General features: G+C 40.8%; 1 protein-coding gene across 1 annotated transcript in view; it reads right to left on the bottom strand.

Annotated features, from left to right (window-relative positions):
- LOC127229279 (2,4-dienoyl-CoA reductase [(3E)-enoyl-CoA-producing], mitochondrial) overlaps nucleotides 1-23,156 on the bottom strand; it is a 36,821-nt gene extending 13,665 nt beyond the window's left edge. The window contains exons 1-5 of the mRNA XM_051194348.1: nucleotides 23,057-23,156; nucleotides 10,883-11,085; nucleotides 5,278-5,335; nucleotides 5,071-5,157; nucleotides 3,575-3,722 (exon numbers count right to left, since the gene is read on the bottom strand). Coding sequence (XP_051050305.1) covers nucleotides 3,575-3,722; nucleotides 5,071-5,157; nucleotides 5,278-5,335; nucleotides 10,883-11,085; nucleotides 23,057-23,125 — 565 coding nt within the window. The 5' untranslated portion in view covers nucleotides 23,126-23,156. The remainder of the gene's footprint in view (nucleotides 1-3,574; nucleotides 3,723-5,070; nucleotides 5,158-5,277; nucleotides 5,336-10,882; nucleotides 11,086-23,056) is intronic.
- Between the last annotated feature and the right edge of the window lie 2,101 nt (nucleotides 23,157-25,257).

Raw genomic sequence — 25,257 nt, 5'->3', positions numbered from 1 at the left:
GGGCTATGGTGATACACCTGTAATCCCCAAACTTTCAAGGCTGAGCAAGATTTGAAGGACAGGCTGAGCTACATAATAAGACACTGTCTCAAAACAACAGGAGGAAAGAAGGAAGGAGGAGGCTTAGACTTGAAGGACTGCAAAGAAAGCATGTTGACGTGCACGTCCCTAAGTTCTCCTCCACACAAAGTTTCTTTCTGTCAACATATCTGAGGACAGAAACAAGATGTAGCTCAGCCCAGAGAGCATGTGGTGGAGGAGGGTAGGGGAGTATCTCTTTGAGGATATATAAATAAGCATGGTTATGTTAGCCATTCTCAAACTCCTACATATCAGACTCAGCCTTTTAGATCTCTGAAAACAGCTTTGCCTCCAAAAATCTCCTTGTGTAAAAGACAAAGAGTGTGGAGATGTCGTGGCCCCAGTACAATACAGGGACAAGCAATGTCATACGCATTTTTATTTCTAGCTGTTAACTTTGCACTGCCACCAGCTGTGCCTCCAACTGTAGCTACTCTGCCCTTGACCCTCAACCACCTGTTGTGCCCTCCTCTGCCCCTTAAGAAGTAACAGTGCACCCAAAGCTGGTGTTTCATCTTCATTAGGTGACTACCCCATGACATTCCTAGTCTGACTTCCTAGGTTTTGGATTGCCTACATAGTTTTGATGAAGGATTACATGCATTGCTTCCCCCAGAACTAACATCCAGGCTTACCCAGTGCTTAAAAGATCATGAGCACTTGAAAGCCTCAACTGCTAATCCAGTCCAAGGTTAGACCCATAGTACCCAGCTTCTCCGTCCCAGAACACAAACTGTCAGGGCACAGCCTCAACTGACAGGAATCTTGGAAGAATAGACACAAGGCTTCCATCTTTTAAAAAGTCTTACCTAATACATTTATAATGAAGCCCATAGAATTTTAATCCAGTGTGATGAATAAAAATAGACTGAAGTCTGTGTTAAAATGAAAGACAATAATGAGAAGTGAGTCAGTCAGAAAACTAAGGGTGCCAAAGATGAGTCAGGGGAAAAAAAAAGGAGATCAACGGAGAACCAAATGTGAAGAACCTATGTAAGGAGATGTGAGTGACACTCATATATGGATTTTAGATATAGAGCAAAGGATCACCAGCCTATAATTCACACCACCAGAGAAACTAGGATACAAGGAGGAATCTAAGAAATCCATACAGGGTCCCTCGCAGAAGGGAGAAGGGACAAGATCTCCTGAGTGAGTGGAGAGGGGGCTAGGAGAAAGAGCAGGGGAGGAGAGGAAAGCATGTGGGACTAGGAATATTGAGTCAGGGGGAGGAATCGATGAGAGAAAGAGAGAGAGAAAGAAAGAGAGAGAGAGACCATAAAAGAGGGAGCCATTATAGGTTTGAAGAGAAAACTGACTCTAGAGAAATGTTCAGAGACCTACAAGACTGACCTCAACTAACAACTTGAGCAACAGTAAAAAGGCTACCATAAATGTCGTTCCCTGATAATGAGATTCATAACTAACTTATCCACCATCATAGAGACCTCATCTAGTAGCTAATGGAAACAGAAGCAGACACCCATAGCTAAACACTGAGCCGAACTGGAATCCAGATGCAGAGAGGGAGGAGAAGAACAGGATACAGAAACCCACAGAGACAGCTAACCTGAACAAGGAGGAGCTAATGGGCCCCCAAACTGATAGGTGGGAAACCAGCATTGGACCAACTCAGATCCCCTGAACATGGGTCTCAGTTAGAAGACCTGGGCAGTCTAAGTGACCTCGAACAGTGGAACCAGGATGTATCCCTGGTGTACAAAAGGACTTTGGGAGCACATTCCCCATGGAGGGATACTCCCTTAACCTAGAGACAGGAGGGAGGGCCTAGTCCCTACTCCAAATGACTTGACAGATTTTGTTGACCCCTCCTGGAAGGCACCACCCTTCTTGTAGAGTAGGGGTGGGATGGGATGGGAAGGGGGATGGGAGGGAGGGAGAGAGGGAAAGAGGGAAAGGGAACTGGGATCACTGGGATCGGTATGTAAAATAAGAGTAAATAAATAAAGAGATGTGAGTGAGAAAGAAACAGAGACAGGACCAGAAAGTAGAGAGAAAGAAACACACAGAGCCAATGAGACAAAGGAGACAAAAAATAACAGCAGACAGGTAGAGTCAGCCCACAATCCCATCTCCCTTCCCAAGTCTATCTATCATCAGGAAGAAATAAACCAGTGACTAAAGTAACAGTGTCACAAAGTCCTGATCCCAATCACCGTCCATTTTGTTATGGGGGAAATGGGTAACGAGCATTGTTCTGGGTGCTGGGGAAGGACGGAGTTTATTAACAACTTTTAAAAAGCTGTGCCTTTCCAATATCCTGTTTACTCTTGCATTCCTTTGATCATCACTACTCAAGCCAGTTTGGGAGTTACCCACACTGGGGAGAAGTTATTGAATTTCTTAGATAAAAGTTTCTGAACCAGAGAGGAGGAAAAGGTCATGTATAATATCTTCCTCCCTCCACACCAGTCACTGAGAGTCTTGGCCCTTGGCCCTGTGCTCAACCTACTCCGAGAAAATGCCCAAGCTTCAAGTCCTGACCCCAAATTATTCAGATGTACAATCTTGTACACCTCTGCTTCAGATGGAACATGGCCTAAGGTCTGCTACATAAAGTCACAGTGAGGCTCTAGAAAACAAAGCATCCTATCTAGCATTAGCATTTCTTTCTCCCCCTCCTTGAAATGTTTGTGTTTGCTTAAGTATATATACAGGCATTACACATTTTCTATTTATATGGGCATACATTTTAATAAAGAAGTTGGTTCACAGTTCTGACAAAAATGTTTTAGTGACATCCATTTAAATCTAGTCTCTTTGTAGTGTTCTCAATCTCTCCAATGTATGCAATCTCAAAGGTGTCACTTTCATCTATTCACCCCAGTTAAAAATCTTCCTCTAGTGAGGAAGTTGTGCTTCTATGAGCTTTGAAACTTCTCCTGCCTTACTACCCACACATACCATCTTTTCATATGACAAAGAGAAAAACATCAGACTTCCCAGCCCCACAATGAAGTCAGTGCTACTTTCCATTAAATCAGTATTCTTCAAAAGATAATTTGATGGACAACTAACTTCATATTTTAGTTGTGGGAACTTTCTCCATTACATATCAAGCCACTTCCCCACAACTGTTTCCTGTCTCCTCTCTCCCCTTCTCTATCCATATCAAATTCTCTAATTTTCTAAACACACCTACCCTTCCCTCTACCAGGCCTCTACCCAGGGATGCTCCTGATTCCTTGTCCTCTTTCTCGACTCCTACTGTTTTGAAAGTTAATCTCAACTGCATCTTATTTCTGAATCTAATCACTGGCTACAGGAAGAAATTGTCATAGTAAAGCCCTGGAAAAACTGTGCTTAATAGTAAGCACTTACACTACAAACTCTGGCAAACATGGGTCTTTACAACTGTGAGATGTGTAAGTGCAAACTGTCTTATTTACACCTTGACATTTGCCAGGGCTTGGCCCAGACTCAGCTGAGAACGTACCCAATAAACACAGTAGGAATGAACAGATAGATATACCTTTCTGTGCTTTAATTAGCTGCTTTCCGATTTCTAGAGTCACATAGGCTGTGCCATTGAGAACTATGTCAGTTATGGTCTTCCAAGCATTAGGAGACAGTCTTTCACTGGGAGAAACGAAATTCCCTGCTGCATTGTTTATCACCACCTAAAAGAAATAAGCTGAGGTATTAGAAAGCATATCTGAATATACCAGGCAGCTACGAAGCAATACCATGAGGTTGGTTTTTATGTTTCTTGAGTCTGTAAAAAAAAAAAAAAAAAAAAAAAAAAACCTGTAATTTTCCAATCTGAGAACTGAGTCCTGTCTTTAAATTAATGTAGACTATAGAGACAACAAATATAGGTAAAAGTATGTACCATGTAACTACACTTTACTTCAATAATTGTAAGATGCCTTTCAGCCAGCTGTGTTGGTGCAGACCTATAATGACAGCATTAGGAAGGCTGAGACATGGGCTGAAAACATTAAAAGCCAGCCTGGGGGTACACGGGAAGTTCAGGCCAGCATGGCTGATGGGAGATGTCATTCTGTAAATATGTTTCTTCTTATCAGTTAATGAGTAAAGCACTGTTGGCCTATAGGGAAGCAAGATAAGTGGGACTGGGAGACAAGGAGGATTCTGGGAGATGTAGTAGAGAGGAGTTGCAATGTGATATTAGGAGGAGAGGACACAAGTTTGGTGTCCTCAGTAAGATAAGACAATGTAGAAATACATATATTGGTAATTATGAGTTAGTATTTAAGACTAACCAATAAGAAATGCTAATAACAGTCCAACAGCTTCATAACTAATATAGTGTCTCTGTGTGTTATTTGGGGTTGACATGGCTCTGAGACCAGGCTGGTGTGAAAGTGCTTGAAACAGTGGGCTACATGGAAAGGAAACCCCTATCCCAACCGCCACACACATACACAAATCACCAGAATGAAGTGTTTTCAGTTACACCATCCTTTAATTTTAAGAAGTGAACTTCTTCACTGGTTGCCCTTTCTTCACTCCCAGTGAGGGATCTGCTGGGCTCTTAAACAGCTTCAGTATTACAGGTCTGTCTAAAATAGTTTTCATCAGAGAAAAGTCTTCTCTCTGAGACAGCTAGAAGAAACAGCTTGTCTCTAATAGATGAACTAAGTAACAGCAAAGCATCATTACCTCTCAGGTGTGGAAAGCAGCACAGTAGGATTTCTGATGATTTCCCATCGGCTGAGAGATGCTGACATTTATTAGGAAAAGCAAACCCAATCACTGAAACTAACTACTGTGCTCGCATTTTTTTGTATAATTTCATTAAATAAAGTGAAATCAAGTTTTTTCTACAATTATAAATGTGTTTTTTAAGTATCCCTGCAGGGTAATGGCAGAAGAGTCCATCTAATATTTTCTCTGTTTCAAGCAGAGCCGGCATTTTCCTGGCTCTCACTGATAGCTCATTCCCTGTGTGTGTCCTGGTGGAGTTCCCAGGGGCTTTGAAAGGCTTCATTCCATCACACTTACATCAGGATGCCCTGCCACTTTGACCAGCTCCAGCACTGTGTTATGTACCATATCAGGATCCCGTATATCACACCGAATAGCATGAACCTTCAAAACAAGAAAGAGAAGAAGTCAGCCATTTCCAGATTTCCTAAACCAAAAGTACAATTAAACTATATAAATATTATAATCCCCACATCAGATTCAAAGAGCTGCTTTTCAATATACCTTATTTCCAGTTTTAGAAGAAATCTCTTCTGCCGTAGCTTTCAAAACATCAATATTCCTAGAAATAAACACAGGGAACTTATGAGTTTTAAAATGCTCTCACACGTTTCTTTTTAATTTCCTAAGCTAAAAAACATAGAAAGCTGACAGTTTAAAGAAAACCATTTCTGTTAAAGTATGAAATTTACACTTACAGGAAAACCAAGTCAATATCACTTTTAAAAGTTAAATTTAAACAATTTTCATATATCTGAAACTAATTCACTGAATTAGTCACTTTTATATGAGCAACTTTAGAATTATCTACATATCAAATTATTTGAAGGATTTTGTTTTGGAAACAGGAACTCAAGGGGTCCATATTGGTCTTCAACTCTCCATGCATTTAGACAATGGCCTTGAATTCCTCCTCATCTTCCTGCCTCTACCTCCCATGTGCTGCAGTTAAGGTGTGTGCAGCCACACCTGACTTACTTACTAATTTCAATTGATTCCTTGATTGGAATCATTATATTCATTCTTCAACCAAAGAAATATATTGTTGTTATAATCCCCAGGAGGTTCAGATTAAATTTGAGTTTGAATAACACTGTGTCCAGTCTTACATCCATGAAAGAAACATAAAACACAATCCATGAAGGGGAACTGTATAGCATTAAAGTGAAAATAATATTTTAAAATTGTTAAAAAAAACATTACATTAAGAAAATAATAAATGTGCATTTGTGAACGACATGCTGATTGCCTTGGGCAAAGTTTTTAACAAGACTCTAAAGACCCAGACTTCATAGTAAGATGGTCTACCAAGCTTTTGCTTTTGAGCCATCCAGCTCCAAAATCATGACATGGGAACTTATTATTAGTTATGAATGCTTAGGCTAGTTTCTTGCTAGCTCTTACAACTGTTTTTTGTTTGTTTGTTTGTTTGTTCCAGAGAACTTTATTGAGAAACGGAAGGTACAACATCTGCAACTGTAAGGTTTCAGAGCATAGGCACTTGGCTCCATGGCAACACAGAGAAGTGGACAAGGCTGACCTCCAGGCCTTGTCTTCAACCCACTCTCTCCTGGCCCCTAGGATGACTAGCTACAACTTCCTCTGGAGACATACTGTGTTATCTTCCCAAAGTTGCAGCTTCTTCTGGTCTTCTTCCCTACACTCTCCTCTACTTGGTCACCAAGAGACCTCAACCATCACGTCACAAGAGGAATTATCTAATGTCTGTGACATGCTTTGCTCCTCCAATCCAGGTGTCTGGAAGTCCCTGCAGATCTAACCTTTCTTCCTCCCTGGTATATTTTGATATATTAAGTCCCCAAGTCAATTGGATGGACTGATTCCGGTACTGTATATCCAGCCCACGTCTGAACGGTTTCTGGGTGCTCTTTCTGGTAGCTTTGCCCCAGCTAGGATAAGATGGCTTTCTCTCCATTTGATGGGTTCACACCCCCTTCTTCAGTCTCCAGTTAGAAGACTGTTTCCAGCCGCAATGTCCCTGCCAAAGAGAGATGGCCAGGCAACCTGACCCTGATATCCATCAATCAAACTCTGCCTAGTTCAGATCCCCAGCATCACCCATTTCCTTAACAACACTTTTTAAAAAACTCCCCTTGACCATCTGTACCTTCTTAGGCATGTTGTTTTTCTAAACATTTATATTTAATTATGTCTATGTGTGTGGCTATGTGTACATAAGTGTGGGTGTCCTTGGAGGCCAGAAGATGGCACTAGATCTCCTGGAGCTTGAATTAAAGGCTGTTGTGAGCAACCTGATGTGAGTGCCGGGAATTGAACCCAGGTACTCTGTGAGAGCAGCAAACACTCTTAACCACTGAGCTATCTCTCCAGCCCTTGTTTTGTGACCAGGCCTCACCCTGTAGCTCAGGCTGGCATTGTCTTCATGCTTCAGCCTTCCCAGCATCAGGGTTAAGGTATATGCCATAATGCTCAGCTCTTGGGTATGTATATCACAACACATGTTTGCAACTTCTCTCATTCTAGCTCTTATAACTTATCCTGTTTCCCTTCATCTATATTTTACCTCAGGGCTTTTTATTTTTCTTTCTTTCTGTATTTTTTTCCTTTCCTGCTATCTCTATGGCTGGCTGGCTGGCTGACTGGCTGGCAAATTCCTGGCTTTTGGCCCAGGGTGCATCCCTATTTTCCCCCATTCTCTTCTTCTCTCTCAAGCCTAGATTTCTTCTGTTTATCCACTCTGCCTGCCAGCCCTGCCTATCTATTCTCAGCCTAGCTACTGGCTGTTCAGCTCTTTATTAGACCAATCAAATATTTCACGTTTCCCTATTCTGTCTAAATAAAAAAGGGATTTTAACTTTAACATAGTAAAACTAAATACAATAAGAACAGTTATCAAGTAAAAATTAGATTTACAATAACAAGTCCATTTGTATTTGGCAAATTCAGTGAAAATACTCCATTATTTATCCTTTCTTGGTGAGTCCAAAGTTTTGTACCTAATTTACCTTCTATCATAACTTAGGAAAACCGTAACTATAACTATCTAGTCTTCAACTCCATCAAAGACCCCAGAAGGATGTAATATTACCTAAGCAAACAGGAAGTGCAATGCAAGCCACTTCCAAAACAACAGAGATATCTGGCTGTCTGGACAGTCACCCAAAGTTCCTCTTCAATATTGGGGCATCCCAATATTGGGGCCTAGAATATCTGGCAAACTCTTCTATGAAACAGGACTTTTGAAGGACTGTCCTGCCTTTTCTTGGCAAAAGTCGACAGTCTTTTTCCTTTGTATCTTGCTTATCCAGTTTGTACAACATATTGTCAGCAGCCAAGACAAGAGCAGTTTCTTACCCAAATGGTTAGCTTTGCCAATGAAAGCAAACTCCATATGGAGGTTCTTCAATGCCCATGATTATTTTATGAAATAGATTAGTGCTGCCAGAAGCAGAAATGTCTCACTGTTATGAAAAGCCTTAGGTTATTAAACATCTTAAATGTCATATTCTGTAAGTCTTTGAAGTGTTTGAAGACCATCTATCTAAATATATCTGATTAACCTTGAAAACATACCATATATGACTACAAGTTTGATTATTATATATGACTAACTACTTACCTGCATTTCTTAATTATTACATTGCATTTTTAAATGAGCTGCATAAGCACAATAGCCCAAATAAGAGGAAAAATATATATACGGTATAACAAAATAACTTAAAATTTGTATCAATGTGCCAAAATCCATATCAATGTCAAATATTTGATACTAATAGTTGTCCTTTTGTCCTATATTCCTATATCCCCCCAAAATGATGGCAATCACCCAAAACCCAAGAAATAACAAAAACACCTCTTGGGGTGTTGTATTCTCTAGACTGTTTCCTGTTTTCTGTGGGTGAAGACATCTTTAGGTAATCTGAGAAAATTGAGATAATTGCCAAGTCCCCAGAAAACTAGCTGTAACATTCGTTGTCCATTCTCTGTACAATGGGACCCATCCCCTCCTCGGGTCCATGAGAAATCAGCTTTATGCTCAGGAGCCTGGTCAAGAGCTTCGTTCAATTGGGAACTGCATTCAATTCTCCCTAGCTCTGGGATGCCTATGCCACTGCAGTCCTGTCTAGAATAGGCTAGACCTATTCTCAGCCAGCAGCCTTGAATTTGTTCTGGATGCAGAGCTCTAAAAAACTCAACAGAGGCACTCTGAGATGCTGGATCACCTGGGCCACCTGTTTCATTGATGCCTGGTCTCCTCATTCTGAAAACATAAACTTTCAAAGGTAACATACATATTCTACATTAATACAAGTATGAACTGTGTGTTGTACAGAAGCTAGCCAAAGATGATTTTTTTTTTTTGTTTTATATTTGAGCAGGAAAAATATGCATCACCTATCTTGTAGCTTTTTCTATGTTTATTTCTTTATGTCTGTAGCCAGGATTTTCAAGGAGCTCCCCCCCCCCCCATCAAACCTGATCTCTATTAACTTTGAATGACTTTCTTTGAATGAATGAATAACTTTGAATGAATCCACGGCCTCTTGTTTCTGGAAACAAAAGCATAACCACTTCCCCAATGCAATACATTTTTTTTTTTTTTTTACTTCCATTTTAAAGTTAAGACATCCCTAAAGTAGCTAGGCTGGTTTAATTCAGCAGTCCCTCTTACAATCCCATGTCTCTAGGCAGCTGTTGTTGGCTCATCAGCATTCAAAAACTTCAAAGTCAACATACCACCACACATGGTCAGACTCCCTGTGTATTTTTCACCTTTATTCTTTTTTATATTAGTTTACTCTTTCTTTAAAGACTTCATTACTTTTAAACTATTTTTTCTATGACTGTATGTACCCATTTTCTTTTCTTTCTTAAACTTACACACATTTTAAACATACCAGAACCTGTTTAGAGGTTTTTTGTCCATCTGGACCTGCTTTACTAAGTGCCCACAGCTGCTCACTTGCAGCATTCTCTGACACCTACACCAAACTTTAAACTGTTAAGGTCCAGGAAGGGGGTAGCCCCATCCCCTCCTCGGGTCCATGAGAAATCAGGTTTATGCCCAGTAGCCTGGTCAAGAGCTGCGTTCAAATGGGAACTGCATTCAATTCTCCCTAGCTTTGGGATGCCTATGCCCATTGCAGCAGGTATCCCTACCCAGCACACTGTTTCTACTGAACACCCAAGCCTTTTTTCTTTTTTCTTTTTTTTTTTTTTTTTTTTTGATTCAGGCTCTGTGTGGAAATTCCATCCCCACATTGGAATGCCAAATGTACCAGGAGTGTTCTTTTTGGCCACTAACCAGCTCCCAAAGCATGACATAGAAACATTATTGGGTATGAATGCTCAGCCTTAGCTTAGGCTAGTTTCTTGCTAGCTCTTATAATTTAACCTGCTTCTCTATATCTGCATTTTGCCTCAAGGCTTTTTACCTTTCTTTCTTTCTTCCTTCCTTCCTTTCTTTCTGTATATCTTATTTTCCTACTGTCTCCATGTCTGGCTGGCAGCTGCCTGGCTTCTAGGCCCAGGATGTGTCCCTCAGTTTCTCCCTCATTCTCTCCTTCTTTTACTCTCAAGCCTAGATTTTTCCTCCTACTTATGCTCTCTGCCTGCCATCCCTGCCTATCCATTGAACATTCAGCTCTTTATTAGACCAGTCAGGTGCCTTAGGCAGGCAAGGTCAAACAGCAACACATTTTTACATAATTAAACAAATGCAGCATAAACAAATGTAACACCTATATAAGAACTTCTGCCTCTGGCTTTATGTCCATCATAATATGTATTTTGAAACTCTTGTCCACCTTAAAGCAAACCTAAGGGATGCATCCATTACTCTGGCAAATGTAAATTATCAGTTGAACTAGTAATAAGGATAAGGAGCCCAACAGAAATCAAAACCACCTCAATGTAGTCCTTTTGAACTCCACCTTTATATTCAGGAAACAAAAACCGTTAACACAAGCAGTTTCATAATTTTTACTATTTTTACATCTCAAATTGCAACTGAATTTTTCCAAGGAGATTTATTTCATCAATCTACAGAATGTTTTATACAAAATGCAATCAAATAGCTTTGGAACACCACTGTTAGTTTCTTCACAGACTGTCAAGTGACACTTACCTGCTAGCTATCACACAATGGGCACCCAGGCTGGACAGGAAAGTTGTCATTGCCTTGCCAAGGCCCGTACCTCCTCCAGTAATAAAAGCCACTTTTCCTTGAAAAGTATTAGGTGGTAACATAGGCTTTAAAAGGGGAGGGAAGAATTTAGACTGTGGAGCATCGATGCTTTGATACAGTGTTTTTGTTCCATGACTGAAAAACTAAAAGGAAAAAAAAAAGTGAGTTGAGACTTGTACAGCTGTATACTTACAAATGAGATGAAATCTTCTAACTGTCCATAATTATTGCACTTAAGTAATTTTTCTGAATAATTAAATATGTTAAATGAATATAATTATTAAGTACTATACTGAGGTGGTTTAAAAATCATGGGTTCCGGGACTGAGACAACACAGTTAAAGAAATCCCTCCACAGCCTATAATCATAATCAAGTTCTTAAACTTCTTTTTGTCTCAGTTTCTTCATTCATAAAATGAGATCAACAAAAGCATCTTCATGGGACATTGTAAGGATTTCACTAGTTGTCGTAAAGTAAAATGAGTACAGTAGTACTTAGAGGGAAAAAGAAAAAATGTCGTTCACAGCACATAGTACTCCAGTGTAAATAATGGCATTATCACTTGCAGAAGTTATGTTTACATTCAGGTATAAAAAGCAATGCAGCTTGCCAGGCAGAATCCCAGCACTTGGGAAACAGAGGCAGGCTGATATCTCAGTTCAAGGTCAGCCTGGTCTTCAGAGTGTAACCATGGCCATTCAGGAGGCTGAAGCAGGTGGATCACAAGTTCAAGGCCAGCCCATTAACAAAAGGAAAATAATAATTTAGATGAAAACCACATTCTGCCTTTAAATTACTGAAGACAGTTATTTTAAAATTCTTATTCCTGCTATGTTTGAAATGAAGGGTAAATAATTCAAATTAACCTAAAACATATTTATTTTACTTAGTTTTATATTTCACAATTTAAAATGAATTGTGAAAAGCACTGCTATTCTCACACATTTTCATTATAAAAACAAGCTTTAAGTATGGGACAAAACATACACTGAAGGAGCTGAAGAGATAGCTCAGTGGTTACAGCCCTGAGGTTACATTCTCTTCCAAATGGACTTGGGTTCAATTCCCAGTACCCACATGGCAGCTCCTATCTGTAACTCCAGTCTGACACCCTCAACAGAGACATACATGCAGGCAAAACATCAATGAACATAAAATAAAAATAAATTTAAAACACACACAGAGAATAAGCCAACATTCATGTGGTGGTTATTATGGGCTAAGATTAGATAACAAACCATCTAATCACCACAGGCTTGAAATAGTTAATTTTTACCCCATTGCCTAGCAGAGGCTCATAGACATTATGATTACTAACAAAGTTGCAGAACCAAATTCAAATACAGGTTTACCAACTTTGGTGCCTGTTCCTATAACACCCTGGCACTCTGTCACTGGCTTTCTTCTAAGTTTCTCTTAAGTTTTATTCATACACAAGGGAGGGATGTGACATTTCCACCAGGTAGGTCATGGTGGAAAGATCAAAATTCTAGACCTATCATTGCCTACCAGAGTTTTTCTGTGTGCCACATAGCTGTAATCAGATAATCCATGGTATCTTCAAATTTATCCCCAAAGAAATAATTAGAATTGTGAGCAGACTACAATAAGGATGTCTAGCTGCATTTATGCAAAACAGCATTTATGATATGATGTTATGATGTTAAGTCTATACACACACACACACACACACACACATTATTTTCTTAATTATAAATAAGACGCTATGCTTAGGGGTGGGGATTAGCTCAGTTGGCAAGAGTACTGCCTAGCATGTACAAACCCTGGATTTAATGTCCAGTACTGTACAGAAAATAAGGCTTGGTAGTGCATACATAGAGTACCAAAGAGATCATCTTCAAATACATAGCAAGTCTGAGGCTACCTAGTCTCCATAAAAATACAGTTAGGACAAAGATAAGAAGGGAACAATAAGTAGTGAACTGGGTGCTATCTGCCCATGCCACTTGTAGACAACAGCTACACACCATGAACCACCTGCCCATGCACTTGCAAAGGACCTGAGTTCAGTTTCCCCATCCAACATCATTAGGCTCATAACCACCTGTAACTTCAGCCTCCAGCAATCTTTGCTTGGCCTTGTGAGCACCCCTAACACATGACATATACTCACATAGATGCATAAATAAAACTTTTAAAAATAATAAGTCTGTAAATAAAATAATAGTAAGAAGTGAAGATGACTCAAATGATGAAAATGACTCTGGCTTCAGAGTCTCCCTGTACTTGGTTATTATTGCTAAGTGATGGGGTTACAGATAACTTCTTTTCCTTTCCAAGATCTACTGAGCAGCATGATCTTATTTCATAATCAGGAAAAATCATCACCAAAGGTCAAGATTTGCAAATCTGGTTATGTATCATCTTCTTCATCATAATTCTATAGAATTCAATAGACAAGGCTTGTTTTTTTTTCCCTGTATCCTTTTGCTATGACACAACAATCCAAGCAACCTACAATCATCTTTTTCTTCATAAATGGCAGATCTGCTTAAGACCCACCTCCACAATGACTCCATTAAGATGATGAATCAGAAAATCTGCACATGTGGGCTGGCAAATTTGTCACTATCTGTGAATAATGAAAAAAATGTACTGCAATGTTCAAAAGGCTCTGCCATGAATTTTTATTTATTTGTGGTTAATTTGTGCAGGAAATATGATGCTTTGTGAAGGATAATTAATTACTTAAATAAAAACATTTAAAATATATTTAAAAACATTTTATCATCCATCTAACTGACAAAGGAAGCATACAAAGGGAAAAGTGTATTTGATAATAGCAACGCTACTGTGTTAATGAAGCATCAATATATGTCTTAGTAAGTTCATGTGATCTGATTGAGAATACTTTTATGAATGCCTTTCCTACCACTGCAAGGGAAAGCCCTGACTTCCTATTGTAATTGATACCATCCTCTGTAACTCACAGCACATGTGTGAGCATGAAGTCATCCATCTCTTTGCTTGGTCACAAGTTGTCTATGAAGACTCACAAAGTAACTGGATCTCACAGGACCAAGGTTTGACCATGCCTCTTTCTACAAGGAAAAATTCTGAATAATTCAAAACTTTATCTTCCCATGTCCTTCTGAATTATGAGAAATGGATGCAACAATAATAAGCCTTAATTAAATGATCTTCAAATTTTACATTGTGATTTTTCTACATTTAGAAGTGAGTTTTTTTTTTTTTCTTCAATTAGAAATAATGCCTTTCTCATAAGCACTGGTTTCCCTGTAGGTCTTTGGTGTCCTGAACTTTGAAAATTTTTCTAAAGTCTTCATATTTTGGAAATGTCTACTTATTACATGTTGAGCTCTAAATCTGCCTTAGGAAGACTGGCTTTCACCCCCTCCACTTCTGTACTCAGCAGCCTCCCATATCATACCCAGCACGTGCACCAGGAGTGATCACACTTATCCTCAAAATTGCAAAAGTATTTGTCTTTGTTCTTTCCCTAGGGCATTAAAAACCATAGATGAGATTCATTCCTAAATAATGTAAAGATTTTTTTTTTTTTTTTTTTTTTTTTTTTTTTTTTTTTTGCTAGCCTAAGGTAAGTAGGTTAACTAAAATATACACACAGTGGTCATCTTAGGCCAAATGTATATTATGAGGCTACTGAAAGAACCAAGGAGTCATGACAGACCCTGCTAGTAACCCTTCCACAGACAAGGCCTTAGTTTCAGTTTACTGGAACCCACTGATAGAACAAGCAGTTCTTGGGAAAGTCGCAACCCAGGAGCAAGCAATCGAGTGGGTGTCCCACAGCCTTGTGCAAGCTTAAGAGAACTAAGCCACCAACCAATTCTATAGCAACCTATAAACTTTTTGTTTAAACCCACCAACCAGCCCCCAGACTAACTTCCCCTCCCTGAAATTCCCCTAATCTTACTTAAAAGGAGTTTGTGGGCTTCTCTCATCATCACCAATTGTCATCCCAACATGTTGGGATCTTAATAAACATTCTTTCTGCATACATGACTGACTGGTAGTCTTCTATGGGGCTTCTCAAGGACCCTAACAGCTACCACAAAGTCTTGAAATTTGACTCAATATTAAGATGCTGGGAGAATTCACATAAAACTCAGAAGTCATACAAAGACTACATGAGTCAGTACAACCCTGAGCCATGCTCACCTGAGGTAAGTTTTGCTGCCCACCCCCACATCCAGTCATACAGTGTAAGTATGCCCCTTTCACTGGGGGTGCTTCTTCATTTACAGGGCCCTGAAGGCCTGTGATGAGCCCTTGTCTACACAAAACCTAAGCATCAGTACAAAAACAGGTGAGACGGGTTGGGATTTTTGTTGAGGACACTGTTGGTGTTATTCTGCTTTTTGCACCACAAATTTGGTTCTGACAGTTCATGTAAAATAATTATCTTTTAAAAATAGTACCTAAACATGCTAGATTATATTTTAAGAAAACTCAGTTTCAAATCTGTAAAATTCATTAAGCAATGGATTTTCCCAGGGAAGTTCTGGGGTTAAACAGATCAATAATAATAATTAATTATGTATTCATTAGAATTAATAACTATTGGCTCAGCTATTCCACCACTAACACTGAGGCTGTTGACCAGGCCTCCACAATCAAATTGGATACCTTAGAACCATGGGCACATCCAGACCCAAAAAGACAAAACCACACACCTCATTTCTCTCTCTCCTCTCTATGTGTGTGTGTGAATATGACAGTGTGTGCATACAACTGCCACAGATCAACCATGAATATCATTATTCAGTGGCTGTCCTCCATGTTCTTTGGAACTGAGTCCATCATTGGCCTGGAAATGGCTGCTTGGGCTATACTAGTGGGCCAGCATGTTCCAGGAGTCTTCCTACCTCTGCCTCCCCAATACTGGAATTGTATATACTACTTGACCTGGATTTATATGGGTTCTGGAGACTGTACTCAGGTCTTCAAAGCCACCCACCTAGTGTGGCCTCAGCTTGCTTTTCTAAAACTACTTCATACCAGTTCCAACAATAAAACCTAGAGTTACTGTTGCTGCAGCATTCCTAAAGCTTGTCAAGAACCTTCCCCTCCTAACCTTTGCTCTATTTTTCTCAATGGCCTGAACTACTCTTTTTCAACTCAGTAGAATCACCTGTCAAAACCAGGAGAAAGTGTAAACATCCACCCCCCACCCCACATCGGTGCCTATTTCTCTGGAGATCAATTTGGCAACACTTATCAAAATGTTACATGTAATATCCTTAGATTGAGTTACCTGACATTCAAAAATATGCCCCCTTATTAAGTAGACAGTGGAGAAGGGGCATTCTCTTCAAAGAACAAGAGGTGTAGTTCAGTGGCAGAGGATTTGCCTAGCATGTACAAGGCCCTGGGTTCTACTGCTAACATTGAAAACAAATTATATCCTTATCAAAATCCTATTTCACTTTTTACAAAAGTTGATGAGACTATCCTAATTTGATATGGAACTACAACAAGCTCAAAATAGCCAAAGCTATTCATAAAACATGGACACAACTCACATGCTGGAGTTGTCCAGCTTCTCAGCAACATTTCTTGAATGCCAACAATGTGAAGCCTTATGTGTTAAGAGGAAGATGCAAAGAAAGTGATGCATAATCTCTACCATGTGTTTTTCAGAAGAGGTTATCTTCCTCTGTGTTGGCACAAACACAAAAGATTCTGGAACAATCCACAAGAAACTACTCATTGTAGTAAAGTATCAGAAAAAGACTGCGGAGATAGACACATCTTAACACTGGTTGAGTATCCCACATTCATTAGATGCCATTTCATTTGAAATGTCCAACACAAAGTTGAATCCTGTATGCAAGCACATGTCCTTTTGTGTCCAGACACTGCCTTTTCAGTATAGCACCTACAGTTCTTAGCAGGAGATATGTGGTAACATAGGATCGGCTCTTCTGCATGTTCCAATGTAGAAAGCAAGGTTCTTAGACAGTAAGAACTGCCCCGGCACCCCATATGCCAACCATGACCCTACAAACTTAAAGAACTGAATTGTTCAAACTCTGTGTCCCCCACACCCCAGATCTCCACAGCTAGATAAAGCACACTCTGTAACTGTGTGTACCACCTGAGCATCCCTACCCATTCTAAACCTTACAACAGTACTGCAGAGTGCTGGGATTCTGAACTTCTGAGGAGCTTAGATCTTGTCGCCATTGCAACTAGCCTGGATGTAAAAGAAAACACATTGCTAGACACCAGACTCCAAAGGCTAGGCTGAATCTTGCAGTTGCCAGGAGCAAGGCAGAAATTTCATTTCTGAGTAATGACACATTTCATGGCAATGAACCAAAGTCCTTGAAGAAGTTATTGCTCTGTGCTAGGGGGCATACTTCCCATCCTTACTACAGTTCTTATCTGCCTGCAGTTAGATGCAGATCAAGGTATCTCCCAGCGCTGCATAGTAAAGGGAGATGAAACAAAGACGTGTTAGGGAGTGGTCAGAGGTGCTCCAACGGAGTCTTCATTCCTGTTTGCCCTTGACATATGTCTTCTTGACTCCATATTATATCAGCCAAGAGTAACATGACTCTCATTTTTGAACCAACAATCTTGGTTCTTAAAAAAAGGTTTGCTTGGATTACAGAATTTGCTTATGTGGAAAATTATTAGACAGAAAACAGACATTATGGTAAAGTTCATTGCTTACTTATTTTTAGCAAGTTTTTAATTGAGTACCTACTATGCCCCAAACAATATTCTAGGCAATGACAATATAACAGTGAACAACAATAACGAAAAAAGATACACTAGTCTACCCTTGGTTAGATTAGATTTTTTGGGGAATGGGATAAACAAATTAAGATTAACAAATACAGTATATTAAACGTTGGTGCATGTTATAGGATAACACAGAATGGAGGTAGGACATTGCCACAGGTAGAAGGGGCCAGGGCTATACTCAGGGTGGCTGTGAAATGTGCAGTGGGGCTATCTAAGCCACAGCAAGGAAGAGTTTTCGATAGGAGAGTCACTGTCAGGTCAAAAGGTAAAGGGCAGCACTGTTTCCTCGTCCCAGCAATGGAGAAGGCGTTTGAACTCATACTGCCTCTCCTCTATCCACTACCTAATATCAAAGGCTCATATTCCAAATTGTTCAGATACTGATGGCTATCTCTGTGTCACCTTTACAGTCTCCAACCTCCAGCATCTGCTCACCCCAACCCACTCAGTGTGGCTCTCCTGGGATCTAAAGAGAAGACCATCCTTTTTTCCTTGGGGTTCTACAATGGCTCCCCAGGCTGTAGGAAGTGGATAGACTCAGCACTGTCAGTCCTCTGGGCCCTCCCTGTGCCTTATCTCCCTTTTAAACTGACACTCAGGGAAAGTGCTGAGCCTTGCAAAACAAACTGTCTACTGCCTCCTTTTGTTTCATGAATGGCTTCCTACCATTATTCAAACCCAGCTCCCACAGTGTTGGTACCTCCCCAGACTGAACTAACACCTCCCCTCCAAGTAGGTACCTTAACTACCTAGAGTCCAGGGAGTGTATTCACTTTTCAGGAATGACTCTTAACTCTTATCCACCCTCCAATGTCCTCACTGAAGACTGGTGTTTTCATTGCTTGCATTACCTCAGGGGCCAAAGAGAAAACTGGACTTCATCATCACCACATATTCAAATCTTCAGGTTCATACCATCAACACTCTATAACTAATGTTGCCTTCAGTTCATCCCTTCTACTCTGACTTCTGATATCCTCCTATCTCATTTTACTTCAGTGACATTACCTTCCTGTTGACAATGTTGCTGCCAACCTGAAGTCCCCCCTCAGAGCAGCCCCATCTTCCTTATCCCCAACCCTAACCACTCACCTAGGCCTCTCAGTAAACCTCCTGAACACCACTCTACTTCTAGTCTCTGTATCCGTCGCTACCTGACCCTGCATCACCTCTCTTCTGGGAAGATTAGGCAAGATTGATAATTGGCCTCCACTCTTCCACTGCCTTCCAGAGAAGCTCTAAGTCCTTCAAAGGTTGCCCAGTAACCTAGGTACCACCACCTGCCTCTTCACACTACACCAGTTACCTCCATTCTGAACGATCATACAGGCTAAACTCTTGTCTACAACTTTAGGACATCTCAGGGGCTGTATTGAAACTCCCTTCTGCTCTTAGGCAGGTAGTTTCTGTAGAAGTGCTGTATTTGTCTGGTAAACCATATGACAATCACTGGGTAGAAACTTCTATGACCTACCTCCTCTTGGGACCTAGCTTCCCTGTTGGGCAGCACTGGAAGCCCACCCTGAGGTGGTAAGTAAGCATGATTCAGGAAGCCTAGGCAGCAGACACAGCTGATCTTAGAGCAAACTCCAAAAGAGATACTAGAAGACAGGAGATGCAAGGGACTATAACACTCTGCAGTGTGAGGCAGAAGAACCTATGAATCTGAAGCTACTTGATGTTGGAAACTGGCAATCTGCTTGCCCGCCCCCTAAGGATGGGCAGGACACACATGCCCAGCTTGGCCACATCACCCTCACTTGCTATGGAGCCCAAGATGGTCCCCCATGTGGGAGCCCCCCAAACTTTATCCTAATATTAAAACAATACCTGGGATTACACAGCAAAAGCCTGACCCCAAAAAAGTTATTAAAAATGAGGGCTGGAGAGATGCTATACTACTCTTATAAGGCCTGGGTTTGGTTCCCAGCACTTATGTGGTGATTGAAATCATCTGTAATCATAGGGACATAGACATACATCTGGGGCACAGACATAGATAAGGCCAAAACAACCATACACATGAAATAAAGATAAGTAAATATTTTTAAAAAGAATAAAATTAAAACAGTGACACTTTGGGGTTATCTCCCTTCTTCAGAATGGAAGAAAGAGACAGCATTTCTTCTGAAGCTCTCCAACATCAAGGTCACCAAGCAGACAAGGATGGATTTTACCACGACATTCTTAGATCAGGAACCTCCAGCACTTCTTTCCATGATCTAAGACACAAACACCACTACATCAAATCATTTCAACTTGCAGAAATGGGAAATGACCTTTGCTTTGCTGATACATGTTATTCTCCAGGATGAAACTACCTTTTTTTACTTTTTAATTTATGTGTGTGTATGTGTGTGTGTGTGTGTGTGTGTGTGTGTGTGTATGTACAGCTGTGTATATGTGCTTGAATAGTTTGAAAAGGAATGGCCCCATAGGCTCATATATTTGAATGCTTAGTCATCAGGGGGTGGTACTACTTGAAAGGATTACAAGGATTAGGAGGTGTGCTTGGCCTTGTACACAGTTTTGTTCATCTGTGCATTATAATATACCATGTTTTTAGTCTGTTGGAGCTGGTAGTAACTCATTATCATATTTCACACATTTTTATGTGAACCACAGTAATAAATTCTCCAACTCTACAACATGATGCGCACAGTCACTCATGTTAATGCTTCTTCCATGTTTACTCTGTGTCAGACCCTGTGCTGGGGACAATCAGTGAGCTAACCAGATGTGACAGAATTATAGATGGAATAATAGAATTTTAAGTATGATAAAGAAAAACTTCATTTTTTACAGAATTGTTACTCTGCACTTTATTTAACTATATAAATTGCTTAAATGAATACCAACCAGGTATCACTTTTATAAAAATAATAAAGTGGTTGCTTGAAATGAAAACCAAAGGACATGTGGTGAACAACGAGGAACAAGTCTACAAACACGAGTGATTTGTACACTTTCCCTACAGAAATTTAACCTCACTACAAGATACAACAGCACTGACTTTTTATTCTATTTCTTTGATACACATACTTTCGTGGCACTAAATTTATTTCAAAGCTTATCATGAGTGATTAACCATTGCTCCAGAAACATAATTGTATCTATTTCCACACTTCCATCTATCTTTTCAACCAGGGAGTCTCTAAAGAAAGCCCAACAATTACTTCTCATGATAAAGAACTGATTACATTAAATGTTTTCCCAGGAGAATAAAACAAAAACTAAGGGCAAGATCTTTTTTTCTTTCTTCCTTCCTTCCTTCTTTCCTTCCTTTTTCTTTTTCTTGGCACTTAAGCAGGAGTCCTAGCTATTTCACTGGATTGAACTGAGGCCTACCTATGTCAAGGTTCAGTCTAAAACAGCATTCACAGATAGTGCTTATAGGAATTGAAGCATTTCTCTCACACAAGAGGTTTCAGTTATAACATCTTCTATTTACTCTCAAAAGCATAATGTTTCTTGGCAGCTCCTAGTTCACAGATGTCGTTCTTTCCCCAGAGAATTCAAACTTCATGTGTCAAGGAGACAGGCACCTCTATTACTTCACAACTTTTTTTTTTTTTTTTTTTTTTTTTTTTTGAGACATGGTCTCTGAATATAGCCCTGGCTGTCCTGGAACTTGCCATGTGGACCAGGATGGCCTCTGGCTGTCCTGGAACTTGCCATGTGGACCAGGATGGCCTCAGACTCACAGAGATCCACCTGCCTCTACCCCCCCACCCCACCCCCATCGTGTACATGCTGGGACTAAAGGTGTGCACCACTATGCCGTAATATTTTTCTTAAGCAAATGAATTTCCTTCTTGAAGTGAATTATCCAGTGGTATCGGAAGAGTGGGATTCTGGTCTGTGACTCTGGCACCACCATCCTAACAGCATCGATAGGTCACAGAGGTGCTGCCAGTATGAAAGGACAAGTTCTCAAGAAAATAACATGGAGGTTTTGTCTGTATGTACAATACTGTGATGTCTTTAAACAGTGTCAACACAACTCTAGAAATGAACAGACCACTTTCCAGAAGGTTCTCCGTCTTGAAAGAATCACCACACCTACTCCTGCCTTTACATCTGGAGCCCCTTCTAGCCTATGTCTGACCCCTTCTAGCCTATGTCTGACCCCTATTCTCCCTCTTATGCTTCTATGAACCCCTGGGACCCCTGGCCTTTCCCATCTTGCTGCCTCCCAGTACCCTGTTTTTTCACACCATCCCACATTCTTCTTACGTGAACACTACATGGCCAGTCTATCAAACTTGAAGGGAGTGTGAGGGTATCAACTGATGGCCTGACTTTTCTACTTGGATAAGGAAATTCTACTTTTTAGCTTAAGATTTTTAAGCTAGTCAGGGGCAAGGATTGCCTTGAAATACTGCTTGTTTCTTTCTCCGCCTTTCCCTGTCTTGTTTCTTCACTTGCATATTTTATTTCCATTGGGACTTGTTGGGAAACAAATGGATCCCACCATGAGATGACCCTTTAGAAAGTGAATCTCAATGTGCCTTAGGTTTTGACTCTTTCAAATCACTTTATTACACTGTGCTTGTTTACTTGTGGGAGAAAGGCCTAAAACTGACAAACAGGGTTGGATCCTGGGAATCATTGGTAGAAGGTGAGACCCAACTTCCACAAGGTTTTGACTTTTGGTTTATTTCATTTTTGTGTGCATTTGCTTTGTGAAAATTCATTATACAAAATGAAGTCAATCCTGTCACATCCCACAAAAACAAGGCACTGTGAGTGAGGAGGCAAAGGAACCTACCTGCTAACCTACTCTTTGTCTTTCCTACCCACAGAACTGAGACCTATGCCCTTCAGGCTAGCTTTGAGGAAGGGCTTGCCAGTGCTAAAAGTAGGTAAAAGGTCAAGGGACTTCTTCCAAAATAATATCTGACTTCTCATCCCAACATTGGACAAAGCAGAGTTCACTCAGCCTTCTTTATTTACAAATGAAAGTCCCTTTACAGCAGAGTCGCATCTTTTTTTTTTTTTTTTTTTTTTTTTCCACCCTCTCATCTCCCTGAGTTCTGGGAACCCTGGGTCTCTTTCCCTTCACTGAGCCCCTGGAGCCCCCTCCTCTCTCCTCACATTCCCCCCAGGTCCTGGAACCTCTGTCCCCTCACACCTCTCCTTGCCTGCCTTGACCCTGAACCCCAAGGCCCCAGGCCTGTTTCACCTGCCAGTGCCCGGGAATCCCTGGCGTTCCCCACTTCCCTGCACTGGAGCACCCGTGTTCTTTTACATCTCCCTTCTCCCAGGAGGCCGGGTCTTCCCACTTCCTTGGGCCCGGGACCCTTCGCCTATGGAAGCGAGCCTGGCGCTCACCCACCCCGCACTGCCTTACCCTCAGAGGCCCGGTTTCGCAGGGTAGGAGGGGCACCCGAGCCAAGAACGCGCGACCCAGCTGCGCCATGTCTCCAGCAGAACTACCCTGACCGCCCCGCCCTCGCTCCACCCCCGCCCCGCCCCCGCCCTGCCGGAAGTCTGGCTTCAGGGCCTGGGACCCAGCTGCGACCTCCGGCAGGCTAAGGCGGAGGGTGCAAGTCCCATCGGTGTTCACTCTCCTCCATTATTTTCATGAAGAGTTTTGTCTCCCAGGGAATGGGCTCAGGACCAACCCCTGCTCAATACAGAAGTTTTCCGAAACACGCAACCTACACACTTAGTCTACCGAATGCCTTTCGGTCGTTTGTGTTTCTTCCTCAAGTGTGTAAATCTATGTGCCATGGAAAGTCCCATCACGCACTGTCAAAATAATAGTTTGGATTTAAAGCGTGGCCTCATTCCTAAAGCCAAGCAAACCATGAATTATCGGGGTGGGGGATGGAGGGGTGAGCACAACACCACCTATCACGAAAAGCTTGGCTAGCCGCCAAGCCTTTGCTTTTCTCTCCCTGGAACTAAAGTACACTTTAAAAGCATACACGATTAAAATATAAATGACTTGGAACAACAGGTTTGAAATGTGCACGCCACTATAAAAGAGGATGGTTTTTCAGACTTGAAATCTAAAAAAAAAAAAAAAAAAAAGCAACTTAGCAGACAGTGCAACCTTATCCAAAAAAAATTTTTTTGCAATTTTTATTGTTGTTTTGTTTTTCGAGACAGGGTTTCTCTGTATAACAGCTCTAGCTGTCCTGGAACTCACTAAACAGACCAAGACCAAGCTGGGCTCTGTCTCCCAAGTGCTGAGATTTAGTAAAGATGTGCACCCCCATTGCCCAGCTCAGAAAAAAAATTCTTAAAGGTAAGAGTTTTATTTTATTTTCCCATAGCTGGGATAAAATACTCTGATACTGACTGTGGAGAGTGAGCTGGCTCAGCAGGTGAAGTAACTTGCTGCCAGGCCTAAGCTCCATCCCTATAACCCACATAGTTCTAGAAGGAGAGAACCAACTCCAGCAAGTTTTCATCTGAGCTCTGCACAAATAAATACATTTAGATGTTTTAAACATTTGAGAGAGAGTGTGTGTGTGTGTGTGTGTTTATTTGAGCTGGCAGATCAAGATCCATCATCATGAGAAGTCAAAACATCAGGAGCCTGAAGCTGTGTCAGGAGAAATTCAACTCGCTAGTAATCCGGCCTCTTTCTGTTTTGTACAGTCCAGTATCCCCAGCTGAAGAAGTAGTCCTGTCAAAAATGAAGATGCTTTCCATTTAAATTAACACAATCAAGATAACTGCCACTCCTCAAAAGTCCTGCCATATGTGATTCTTTCAAGTTCACAATTAACAATCATAAATCCACTGTTTGTCAACCTGACACCTAAACTCATTAATTTGAAGTCATAACTTTTGTCCCCATAGACTCATGGCCAGGTTATATTGCAAATTGTGTTCAGTTTAAATTTAAATGTCCCCATGGTCTTTAACAATTATGACACTTCAAAAATCCAAAGACTCAGATCAAATCCAAGTTATAAACGCTCAAAATATAAGACAGACACATAATAAGAAAAACCAATATATAATATTGAATGAAAATGAAGACATGACCACTCCTAGGTTGGTTGAGGAGAAGGTTTTTATTGTTGATATGAGAAAGAAAACAGCCTGGGACATCTGGAAGAGCCCAGACTAAAAATGGCCAGCAGAATAGACCAAGCCCTGAGGGATGTGCTGGGGGGAATTGCAGGAGGAAAAGACAATAGAAGGACAAGAGAAGAGACAGGATAGGGAGAAAATCCAAGAGAATCAAGAAAGGGCATGGCCAAAGAGAGTGAATGAACACAATGGTTAGGTTATATAATAAAGAGAAGCTTCGGGGAGGGAAAGGAAGTTCAGAGACCTCACAGGCTTAGTGTAGGCCAGGGTTAAGGATTTCTGAGAGAAGCTAGGACTCTGTAGCAGGTACTTGCAATGCTGATAGAGCCTGGTGGCCAGAGGAAGGTTTTTCGTGTTAAGTAGGCACCACAATTAGCTATTTGTCCTGAGTTTCTTTGGAACCTAACAAATCTGACAATGAATAATCAGACCAGAACAAAGCCAAAATCCAACAGGGCAAGAACCAAATCCTTCAGCTTTGTGACTGGAATCTGGGCATAC

This window comes from Phodopus roborovskii, unplaced genomic scaffold (genome assembly GCF_943737965.1).
Source record: "Phodopus roborovskii unplaced genomic scaffold, PHOROB, whole genome shotgun sequence".
NCBI lineage: Eukaryota > Metazoa > Chordata > Mammalia > Rodentia > Cricetidae > Phodopus > Phodopus roborovskii.
Note: the sequence above shows the minus strand (reverse complement) of the source record. Positions and strands in the feature narration are given on the sequence as shown.